Source organism: Osmia lignaria, chromosome 9, assembly GCF_051020975.1.
Source record: "Osmia lignaria lignaria isolate PbOS001 chromosome 9, iyOsmLign1, whole genome shotgun sequence".
Lineage (NCBI taxonomy): Eukaryota > Metazoa > Arthropoda > Insecta > Hymenoptera > Megachilidae > Osmia > Osmia lignaria.
Window position 1 is genome coordinate 14241191 of NC_135040.1, and position 12464 is coordinate 14253654.

Sequence of the window (12464 nt, forward strand, 5' to 3'; positions counted from 1 at the left end):
TAATACGAGCAGTAAAAAAGAAAAAAAAAAACACAACGCGCATAGATTAATAATAATGCGAGGAAACGGATAATCGCATCTACGATAACGACACACACCATTATACGTTTGAAATAAGCATTGTATTTGTAGGATAGTGAAGTATAATCTGGGGTTTTATATTTTCCACAGAACAGAACAGATATTAGGCTTTTTAATGAAGACCTCTTTCCCCTGCATACAAAGTCCAAACTTTACGACGCGATTAGTCACGTTCTAGGGAAGTCGCGAAGGAGTACCGATGATTTATCAGTGCAAATCGGCGCTTCCAAACATGTAAATATATGAAATTGATACTTCTCTAGGGGAGGGGGACGGGGACAAATTTTTACATAGAAGCTTGAACCTAGTTTGACTAGAATTTTCCATTGTACAAGACCATAGATAAAAATCGATTCTTCCTTTTTTTTTTCTTTTTTCCATTTTGATTTTTCGTTTAAATTATTTTTATCGACGGTTTAGCAAATCATCCGCTCTTCGATAAATTTCATAAATTCGTACGCTTGTAAATTATTCAACACGAGTATCATGGACTGTGTATGCTTAATCTATCTAGATTAAATAAGTGCACACTTATAAGAGAAAACACATCATTTCTAAATCTATAAGGCTTTCAAAAACAAGAGAATACAAATACAGTGTTGTTTAATGGAACATCACGCACGTTTCATTATTATTAAGCCCATTCCTATTATACATATACATATATTATTAATAATAATCAGAGGAGTTTCTTTGAAATACTATAAGTGCTTTTTTATCAAGACACTGAGATATCGCTTCTTGTGCAGATATACACTTCTTATCAAACTAAATGTAATAATCTTTTCTTTTTTCTGTTTAGAGGAGACTTATTAACATGGGTTACAAAATCCTGAGACTTTTCTCGCTTGTTTATATTATATTATTAGATTGTACAAAGCGTAATTTGTAATGTCTTACACGTTAAACGAAAAGGAAAAAGAAACTTGCGTATAATGTTTATGCGCGTTGAGATGATTATATAAATATATATATATATATATATATATATAAATGTATATGTATACATGTACGATGAAGTTAAAAAACAAAAAAAATCAATTCTTTGTATTCAAGAACTATGGATAAATACGATAAGTGTACCTTATGTGATTATTAATCGAAACGTCGAGCAAAAGCTTGTTTTTCCTCGACGTTTTATTATAAAAAGAAAAGGGTTAAACTAGATTCAAGCGTTTAATTATAAGAGCAGTCTGAGACTCGCAATAAGAAATACAGAGGAAAAAGAACTGCACGAAATGAGAGAGAAAAAAAAAAAAGAAACAATACAATTATTATATCTTCAGTGTAAGAGGAAACTATTTTGCACGATGTACGGCCAGGAATATAAAATCCTAGTATTTTACTAACGTAACCCTTTTGTACATAGAATTTCATTCTCTAAACCTTTATATAAAAAAAAAACATTGTTTCCAAATAAATCATAGTCTTAAAAATTCATTATTGTATCCTTCCTTATTTCTGCTATCTCGTATATGTTTAAATTTAGTTTTAGATCTTTTCTTCATTGTTTTCATCGTCCGGCGATTTCATTTGTTAATTCAACGTCAAATAGTAATTACATGCGTTAACAGTATAATTGTTAAAGTTTTATAAAATGAACATTACATCCTTTGTTCGTACCGGAAATAACGAGAAGAAAGGAGAGGATCTTCAAAAACTTCCTCAAGATACATGTAATTGGAAAATGTCGTATACCATTGTTAAATCTCATCAAGAAAATGTTATGTTGCGGAACAAATATTCTTATTTACTTTATGTTAGTATTTAGTGGATGTTCTTATTGATTTAGCGAGTCACTCAAGGTGTTAAATAAAATAATAACTCCAGGAATGTTTATAGATTCGCAGAAGCAAATTGCAAAATCCATGTCCAGCTGATATAAAAATGTTAAAATATATTACACGCCTTGATCAAGATGATCGAGATTCGAAATTCAAATACGAGGAACTGGATGCTGACTTTGAAGAATACGAAGATCAGTCAGGTATAAAACACGAAGGAATTAGCTTTCTTAGAAACTAATAAATTATTCAAATATTTGTTTAGATGAATATATTAACGAACTGGATCAATTGGAACCACCAAAGCTGAGCACTTGGGAAGAATACAAGAAACTGGTAGACTTGGCCCAACTGAACCCAAAGATTTTCAAGAGATCACCATTAGTGCATTTAACATCTCTATCAAAAATCTATATTAATACGTAAATCTTCGGAATACATATTTATTTATAATATCCTAGCCATAATATTCAATTTGAATTATTCTACAGAGAACACTCGAAATCACCGCATTGGAACGCTCGAGCTAAGAGGAGCATAATTAAACTGGGGATGCAGAAAAATATCATAATCGCAGACTCCACTTACGTGCAATTTCGTAATTTCAAATTAAACAAGTTGTACAAGGTATTCCTCGAGTTTCATCGTAATTCATTCAAGGGTTTCATTAATTAAAATTGTTATTTAAGAAAACAATCACGTTGCAAAATGTCAGCACATCGCCAGCAAAATTTCAAATCGAACCAAGACCGTGTAACTCCAACTTTAATGTGGTAATAAAACGTCTCGAGAGTAACAGGAACATCGTCCCTCCGGGAATGCACTTCCAATTGATCGTTTTCTTCCGCTGCACCGACGTCGACGAACCGGAAGAGGTACTGGTGATGAAGGTGGAGCATGGAAAATCGTTGATCATCAGGTTACATGCATATAGAGAACCTCCTATTTTATTAGGTAAAACGATTCGTTAGCTTTAACACAAATGTCAAGTGTTGTTTAATCCTAACATCATTTTTATTCATAATTCCATAGGGACCTGTTCACCGTCAAAGAAGTCTCTTGATATTCTGGAATTCAATGCAAAGTACTTAGTCCAGGCTTGGCGTCCAGAAACATCATCCTCAGAAGATAGCGTAAATGTACTTGTTAAGTTAAACTCTAAACTTTTGTGAAAGCTAACAACTATCCATCGTTGGTATGTTGCAGTCTAGTGAAGACAGCGTCTCATACAGCGTTCGTAGTTGGGATACCATTCACAATAAATTTGCAGGCATGACCTTCGACTGTAAAATAGGCTTTGTGGGAGAGACAGTACATGTACCGATCAAATTCAAGAACGTTGGAGGAGACGGTAGATTTTTCGCGATGAGTGAGATTGATTGGGCTACTATGCACATTCAAGTATGATCTTTCCTACGCCCATCAATGTTTTTCTTCTTCATTTTTATTCGTTCTTTTGTTAGGATATCACGGACACAAATGTGTTAAAATTATCACGCTTCAATGTATGGCCAGCATATTTTATACTGAAGTCACAAGAAGAGATGATTTTACATATATCCTTTTTACCAGACTTTTATGGCGTTCATGTAATTATTCAGAATCATTCTATTTTATTTAACTTGTTCGTTGATTTTAACGTGTTATTGTTAGGTGGACAAAGTGTACATACTTTGTAACAATGGTACTATACTAGCCACAGAAATAATTGGAGATGGTGTAATATACGAACCGTTTTTCATTCAGATTAGTAAAGTATCTATTACTCTTCTTTTCAATAATTATTATCTGGCAAAAATATTAGCGTGTGTTATTGTAATCAAATTATAATAATTATTATAATTAAATTACAGAAATTAAAAAAGGACAAAATAGCTAAGAAAAGTGTAGATAAGCAAGCAAACTACTGTGTACAGATAAATGCAAGTGCTCCAAACATGTTTGGTCAATGCACGATTTACGTGACTAATACGAGGTAAATTAAGAAAATACAAAGGCCAATTTATCTTCTTAATTGTTTCATTCACAGTGAAATAAGTATGTACTTCAAATGGGAGAAACGAGACATCCAAACCGACGAAAACAAAATGAACCAGCACAAACACTTCCCTCTGGAATTTCTTCTCATTCGACCTGATCATGGTATATTTGCTCCAAGTTCCACGCATCATTTCAATATAATTGCAGAATATAGTAATTTGCAGCCAGCCCTTTATCTCGCCGTTTTACAGTGAGTAGATGGTGAACATTTTTAAATGATAGAATTAAAACTTTGATGGAAACTTTTAGATTGTACGTAGAAGATATACCTGAAGCGGCTATTTGCGACAAGACACAGTCACGTGTTAAGCAGTGTACTAACAAACAACGCGATTGTTTAAATGTATGAGTAACTAAGTACCTAAGTAATTAATTTACTAATAATTCTATACATCAACAATATCATCAGTCTGTAGATGTTTGGGTCGCTGATTTGGAGGTATGGTTGCAATATACAACGGATGATCAAATTAAAAGGTGCATCTATTATAACATAATCAATATTTTATGTACATAATTCAATTTTTTTTTTTTTTTTTTTTTTTTTTTTTTAATCTAGTGATCAAGCCTTCGATGAAATAGTGGAACTGCTTGCTGGAAAAATATCGGACTATAACGATTTCATAAAAGATCAACAAGAGGAAACTGAAGGAGAAGACATGAGAACTGAAGGAGAAGAATATAAATCTACGAATTTACTGGTAAGGAACTTGTCCCTTTTTCAATTTTACTCCACTCATCAAATTAATTATATAGTTAATAGACGAGTTGTTTTCACATTACGACATTATGAATCTAAAACAATTCAAGCCACTTTTGTGGGAACGTAAAATAACCATGGGTATCATTAGACCTACAAGGTATGTAATTGTATGACATCTTAAAATTATTATAAATATTGAAAATATTATACATCCCAGAACTTTATACATTGGTATCGAGGAGACTTGTGTACTGACAGTCAAGAATCTCTCCGATCATTCGTTAAATTATTCATGGGGTGATGTGGGTGGTGAAGATGCAGAGAAAATGAAGATCTGTATTTGCCCTGAAAAAGGAGAACTATCGGGTAGAACCACAGAGAAAATGAAGATCACTCTTATGCCCCTGAAAGAGGTCAAGCATCTAAATGCTTCTTAATAATTTATCATGTATTGTGATGCATTTTTAATTACAGGAAACGTAATAAGATTTGTTTAAAGAGTATCAATTTTCAGGGGATCGTGCAGTCTTTACACATGCTCTGTTTCATTGGAAATTCACAAAAAATCATAATGCTGGGAATTGAATGTAACATTGAGCCACTTTATGTTACATTTTACTTCCCATTAAGTGACAAACAGCCTGTGGAATTGAAGAACAATTTTGTTCGAATAGAGTGGCGCGTGAATAGCCTTCAACTTGCTTTGGATTTAGCAGGAAAAAGTAAAAAAGGCATGGTAAGTGTAATTGCAATTTTTAGTTGAAGGTTCACTTTTGCAAACTTGCATTATACTACTATTAGATCATATTTTGCAACTTTGCAGAAATTGTTGGATAAATATAGAGCAAGAGAAGAGCAGGAATTAATGAACGCGAATTTGGATCAAGGAGATGTTCTCAAAGACGCTTCTGCAGGTCCTTCGATCAGCGAAGTGGCTGAAGAATCAGGAGAGCAATCTACCTTGAGTACCCGTACTTCAGAGATCATTCAAGTACTACATTAGTGGATTTAACAATGAATTTACCGTAATTTAGAAATTCATTCGATCCTAGTTGAGTAAGTTGGCAACAGGAAATGGGAAATATTCGCAGGAGAAGATCGTTTCCTGTGAAGATATCGTTCCTTTTTTCGAAATAACTCTGCCGTTCACTCAGCAACCAACTGTAATGGAATTTTTGAATCTACCTTTGAGGACGGGTACTTCTAAGTTGTACAAGACCATTGTAATATCAAAATGGAATGGAATATATTATAAATTTTCAGTGGAAAAGAAAACGTTCATCATAAAAAACGAGACATCCATTCCAACAAATTTTCGACTACGTTTAAAAAATTTCTATCCTGTTATGTGTTCCTGTGAAGGGATATCACTGGAGGATCGTATTAAGTCTATCTACAAGCGAGTTCATTGTCAAGAAAAGGACCTGATTGGTAGGACTTTATTTTATTTTATTTAAAATTAACATTCCCCAAAACATTTTATTCTACAGAGGAAATAATGTACCGAGTGAAACAACCAAACTCAGGGGTTGTGATTTATGTTGACCCTTTAAGTTCAAATATTGGACCTTTCGAGGCTGTACCGGTGGATATCTATGCTTTTGGTGATACTTGGGGTATTTATGTTGATAAATTGGAGATAAATATAACAGGGTTACCATTGTACACGTTAGATATATGTGTACAGATTGTTGGGTCACCCATATGGGTGTCTATTTCGGATAGAAATCAATCAAAAGTACCTGTCCTTAAGTATGTTAGAAAATCTATTTGTTGCTTCTATCTAATACATTAATGTGCTTGTGGTTTCAAGTGAATTAATTAATTGTAGATATGGAACAATAATTAAAGGTATACGTCTACAGGAAAGGAAAATAGTATTAAGGAATACTAGTGTGGTACCCATAGCTATTGATTGGCATTCATTTCTAATCACATCAGTCACAGAAAGCATGCCTTTTAACGTTACAGTTAATGTCTGTACTTTATTTACTGATAAGTTGGCATCAAAATTGAGGGCTAGCAAGTCAAAAAGTGCTAGTGAAACTGAACATGTGAAATTTTATTCATCAACAGAAAATCTAAATGAACGTAACTCTACTGGATCCAGTATCAGTTCTGATATAACAGCACATACTCATTCGTAAATGTTTATTCATAACATACAAGGAACAAAGTGTTTTTATTTGGTAATAATACATGATACTATTTTAAAAAAATGATTTAGAGGGTCCTCTTATATGGCCACGTCTTGGAAATCAGATGGTGAATCTTTACAAACTACTGAAATTTCAGTAGAATATACCAGTGAAGATACTTTAGAAGACAAAAAAACTGCAGATTCGGATATAAGTAGTCATAACACTACTGAAGATGTAGAAGACACTGAATTCAGAATTTCAATACTCCCTTATTATGGTCCTGTTGATACAATAGCTTGTACAGTAAGGAAACAAGAAACATGGATTGTAATAGAGTACTAAGAAAAATATTTGGAAGTATAAACAATCAGGAAATATTTTAATGTTCCTTAAGGTTGCTCCAAGAGAAATGTTTATTTTGCCCAATGATACTGCTTTCCTAAGAATCAGTATACAACCTGACAAATATAACAATAAAGTGAAAAAGATCTATGAAGAGAAATTCCTTTCTAAGATTCTGGGATTTCTAAGAATTGCTCCAAGCGATAAGTTTGTACATATATTCAATTAATATCATAAACCAGTAAAAGTTGAAATGTTTTATAAAGTGTTTTATCATGTTATAGGTATAGAGATAATTGTTATTTTAGACAAGATGGAATTTATTTTCCCCCTGTAGAAATTGATATTACAGCAGATATTATTCAGCCAAGAGTGACTTTTAGTATTCCTAAAGCAAACAGAATATTTAAGTGCTGTGCCCATGATGTAATGCAAAGCAAAACAAAAAAATTAGAGTACACAAATTCAATTATTTTCATTAAAAAGATATTCTATCAGAGAATAATCAATTAAATGCTTTTAAATTTAGATTGATTCAAACATTCTTCTTACATAATTGTGCACCTGAAACCATAGAAGTCATGTTGGAAACATCTGATCCATTTCATATCAAATCTGTTGCAATTTATGCAGAAACCGATCCATGCAAATTTACAGGGACTATATGTATAAGTAGCAAAGGATGTGCCCAAGTAATCTATCTTTCTCTTATTACAAGTAAAAACTCTAAACAACATTACTTTTACAGGTAAAAATAATGTGTATCGTGGATGCAGAATTAATTGAAACAATAATTCATACGCATAAATGTCAAGATTTGTATGATTCGGTAATTACGCTAACACAACCGCTGCAAATCATACACACCGATAAACGTTATCAGGTTTCAATTTTTATTATCTTTTAATTATATAAAACATGATTTTTTATTAAATTCAATTAATTTCAGAAGATAGAATTATTTTTGCAAGTCTGGTTACCAATATTAAAATTATCATCGTATGCATTGAACTTTGGTCTGGTTTACATAGGTGATACTAAAAAACTAATGATAGTTATTAAAAACTTATCAGGTATAGCTATATTTTTATAATTTATTAATAACCATATAAATTGCTTTTCATATTAACACAGTGATTTAATTGATCTTTAAACAGTATGCAGTCAGTACATTAAAGTCAATCAAAAGTTCAAGAACAATGATTTTATACTTGATCAAAAAGAAGGAATATTATCAAGCTATCTAAATGGTAAAAACAGCTCTTTGATGCTCACAGTTTCCTTCCAACCAAAGTAAATTAATTAAACACCTATCTGATTACTATCTACATCAATTATTACATTTATTTATTGTTTTGTGTACAGAAAACCTGGGCAATCAGCTGAAACATTAGAAATCATAACTGCTATCCCTTCTAACACAGAAGAATGTGAAATTTACGGAGAAGGAACATTAGATGAAAAATATCATGCTCCAGGTGTATGAACAAACAAAGCAATTATAAATCTACTAATATAGTTAATCATCAAAAATGTATGTCAAAGAATTAAATTAATATATAATACTACTTGGAAAACTTATGACAACTCTTCAACAGAATCTAACGTTCCTAAGTTACCAGTGCTAACTTAGTAAAATTAAATAACATACAGTATAAATTAAAAACAAATTAGCACCCCTATTCACCGCAGCTTTCCTCGATACCAACTGAAGTACTGTTAGTAATGGTTCTCAGATCAATATTTATTGTCAATATTTCGTCAATATTAAAAATATTTTTGATTTCATCAAATCGTCTTATAGATATTTTATATATTAATAATCAATCGATATGTCCCTTAAAACATTTAATAATCTAGATAATAGTGAAATATTGACAATATATATTGATCGTTTGAGAGTCCCTTTAGCACTGTTCCAATTGGTGTCGACACCTACCGAAGTAAACGCAAATGATTGAAGATCTTCCATGTCACGTGACTGGCGTAGCCAATCGGAGAATTTTGAGGGCCCTATACGTGGCATAAGGCATGAATCCTTTCCACGTCCGCCATTTTGACATACGGTACTTTTCGAGAGTGTTGGTTTTATGTTTTATCGTTTCTCGTGAAAATAATCTTTTTTACTGAAACGTAAGTAACGTAAGTGGCTTATACGGACAACGTGAAATTACGGGAAACTCTCAATAATCAGACAACGTTTATAAATAATGGAAGTTTGAGCGGGGAACCTTTGACGATTTGCTGGGGAGTAGGTCGAAGGTGACAGACAACCGGGTGTACGCAGTGGCTTCGCAAACCGCACAATATCTTCCGCCTTGCTCGCAATACTTGGGTATTGGCGTTTTAGGTAGCCGATCACGTTTTAAAAGTGCATAGATCACCAGCAAAACGCTCTAGAGTGATCCTTAACGGTATGCTAGTTCGATAATCATAGCGATGTATTAAAATGAGAATCAATAGCGGGCAGCGTGAGCATCTCATGCATGCTTCTACACATTTTTTTCGTTAGTTAAACTGAAATCCACGATTTAAGACGTTTGTTAGATTTTTCTTATTGTTTGTTTCATATATATGTGCAGGTTAGCTCTTTAGCCTTTGTGTCAGAGTATCAGTACTTTACGCATGTTTCTGTTCGTTGGCTCCGTCTACGTAATTTCAGTTTTTTCCGTTCACGAAACGTGTTCCTTTTGCTCACTCATATAAACCTCTTGAAAATTGTTATCTTCGATCGATTATTGTTTCTTTTGCCGTTTGTTCTGTCGAAATTATTACTTTTTTTTCCACTGTGGTATGATTTTAATTCTGATATATTATTGTTCGTAAACTGTATTGTACATTGTATTGTTGCATATGTCTGGCATAATTACATTTCACTGAACCGATTTTATATAAGAAATTTGTGATAATAAAGTTATGGTAAGGTTATAGTTTCATAACTATAAGCTTTGTGCTTTCTGTATTTTTGCAGATGATGCTCTTGCCCTTATAGTCATTTTTTAGTGTTTTTTTTTCTTACATAAGTCATGATACATATTTTTAATTATAATCTAGGTTAATTTTTGTAGAAATTGTAAAATAGTTTAAATAAATGAAACAAAGAACCATATTTACATCGTGTCACAAATAGCAGAAATATTGATGTGAATCACGTTGTAATTTTAGATACTATTAAAATGTATTTTAAATACATTATCTAAAATGAATTTTATAGTGTTCACAATTTATTTTAATGTAAATTATTATTTGTTTTAGGTATTTACATAATCAGCAGTAACCATGGGGAATATGTTTGCAACCTTATTCAAAGGCCTATTTGGCAAAAAAGAAATGAGGATTTTGATGGTGGGTCTTGATGCAGCTGGTAAAACCACAATTCTGTACAAATTAAAATTAGGGGAAATTGTCACTACAATTCCCACTATAGGTAAACATACAGTTTCTTTCTAATTGTAATTAAACAGGAATATATTGCAAATGCATAGTTCTTGTTTTAAAATTATTTCAATTTTGTTTTCTTTTTTGGAAAACACAGAGAAGGAGTATTGAGTATTCAGTGATGGATTTTACTGATTTTACATTATAAATTTTAGGTTTCAATGTAGAAACAGTTGAATACAAGAATATAAGTTTTACTGTATGGGATGTGGGTGGCCAAGACAAAATCAGACCTCTGTGGCGACATTACTTTCAAAATACACAAGTATGCAACTTACTGATTTCATTATTTTTCTTAATGTTATTAAAATTTTATAACTCTTTTCTTAACATTATTCTTCTTTTCCTTAATAATTATTGTCGTTTTTATTATAATTCTATTGTAATGTTAATTTATTTAGCATATAAAGGACATCCAAATACAGCTATTCCTATAAATTAAATTTACTTTCAGGGACTGATATTTGTCGTCGACAGTAATGACAGGGAACGTATTGGCGAGGCACGCGAAGAACTAATGAGGATGTTAGCAGAAGATGAACTTAGAGATGCTGTACTTCTTATATTTGCTAACAAACAAGTAAGTATATTTATGGATATATTAATACACAAAACATTCTTTGATTCATGAGATACAATACTAATTGTGCAAACAAAATACACTATATACATTGAATGAAAGGATGCCAGGAGAATTGTTAATAACTAAGCCAAAGAGAAATCAACTAACGCAACAATGAATGCATTTAAAAGTAGACACATCAGAATACTTTCAATTTTAGGATCTCCCAAATGCAATGAATGCAGCGGAGATTACCGATAAGTTGGGCCTGCACTCTTTACGCAATCGTAATTGGTACATTCAAGCAACGTGTGCCACAAGTGGAGACGGACTTTACGAGGGCCTCGATTGGCTCTCCAATCAGCTCAAAAGTGCCAATCGCTAATTGGAACGTTATCCTGTCAACATTCAGTTGCTATATTAACATCATAAAAAAATCAGCTACACACCTGTCCCCCCATGAATGAGTAATAATATAAAAAGAGGTAACACTAAGTGCAAACTGCGAGTTCTTTTGGATCTTCAGTGGAGGGTGGAGAGATTATCGAAAGTTGTCGTTGTGCCAGGAAGTTATTGGGGGGAGGGGAGTGGAGAAACGGCCGCAAACACATTCGAACGGCCACACAGGACTATTGCCTTGTGCAACTTATTATTATAATTATTATTATATTAGCATTATAGTTACACTTTTTACACAGAGATACCACAAGAAAGGTGGAAAACTTGGAAGTAATTGTATTAAAGTACCTAACTCTGAAACATACAATATATATTGATTAATTAATAATTTGAATATCTTTGAAAACAAAAAAAAAAAATTTAAGAACAAAAAAGTGAAGTACCCATGGTGTTATCAGTTTGAATGCGTTGGACATACTGATTATCATAATGTAGCTGCATATTGTACATTACATTATATAAATACGATGATAAAAATGTGATCAATAGATGAGAGAATGTTGCTCTGTCCACTACATTACAAATGTCGCATCGGCCCATCAGTTGACATGAACAAAAGAAAAGGCAGTGAGTGGTAACTGACGGTGCAATTGACTTACTGTTTCTAGTTGCAAAAGTTTGTTTCTATTTTTTTAAGTTTTCAGTGGTATACGTCGAGAAAAAAAAAAGTAAAAACAAAACTATACAAAATGGTTGTCTCACTGCTTGGCTATCGGCAGGTGCAACAACTACACCCTCCTTCACCTGTTCGCGAATGAAACTAACAGTCAGTCAACCATGTATATATCTCAGTGTAAAAGAGATATCATTTATTTATTGCACCTTGATAAGGTAAAATTAGAATATTGTCAACATTCCGAAATTATGCATCGATCGTGGCGGGAAATGCAGATAAAAAAAAAAAAGAACAAAAG

At 32.5% G+C, this 12464-nt stretch overlaps 2 protein-coding genes across 11 annotated transcripts; both read left to right on the forward strand.

Annotated features, from left to right (window-relative positions):
* The first annotated feature begins 186 nt into the window (after positions 1 to 186).
* Positions 187 to 9364, forward strand: LOC117605123 (uncharacterized). 9 transcript variants are annotated; one of them, XM_034326072.2, is made up of 30 exons: positions 187 to 1840; positions 1924 to 2068; positions 2131 to 2287; positions 2357 to 2492; positions 2555 to 2819; positions 2898 to 3004; positions 3072 to 3266; positions 3329 to 3454; positions 3519 to 3620; positions 3719 to 3840; positions 3895 to 4095; positions 4155 to 4248; positions 4315 to 4382; positions 4465 to 4606; positions 4662 to 4765; positions 4826 to 5021; positions 5123 to 5344; positions 5432 to 5599; positions 5661 to 5805; positions 5872 to 6039; positions 6099 to 6360; positions 6440 to 6751; positions 6836 to 7052; positions 7144 to 7298; positions 7376 to 7546; positions 7621 to 7783; positions 7840 to 7974; positions 8041 to 8164; positions 8249 to 8384; positions 8457 to 9364. In XM_034326072.2, the coding sequence occupies exons 1-30, from the start codon at positions 1679 to 1681 to the stop codon at positions 8575 to 8577; spliced, it is 4821 nt and encodes a 1606-aa protein (XP_034181963.2). In that variant the 5' UTR covers positions 187 to 1678; the 3' UTR covers positions 8578 to 9364. The 9 variants fall into 9 exon arrangements, with proteins under 9 accessions (XP_034181963.2, XP_034181942.2, XP_034181972.2 ...); XM_034326051.2 differs by having other exon boundaries at positions 5661 to 6039; XM_034326081.2 differs by having other exon boundaries at positions 5661 to 6039; positions 8249 to 8341.
* Arf79F (ADP-ribosylation factor 1) lies at positions 9094 to 12463 on the forward strand. Of its 2 annotated transcripts, none has more exons than XM_034326770.2 (5): positions 9094 to 9224; positions 10347 to 10518; positions 10685 to 10794; positions 10984 to 11109; positions 11312 to 12463. In XM_034326770.2, exons 2-5 carry the CDS (start codon positions 10371 to 10373, stop codon positions 11474 to 11476), a joined length of 549 nt encoding a protein of 182 aa, XP_034182661.1. In that variant the 5' UTR covers positions 9094 to 9224; positions 10347 to 10370; the 3' UTR covers positions 11477 to 12463. The 2 variants fall into 2 exon arrangements, with proteins under 2 accessions (XP_034182661.1, XP_034182652.1); XM_034326761.2 differs by having other exon boundaries at positions 9144 to 9505.
* Position 12464: the final 1 nt, after the last annotated feature.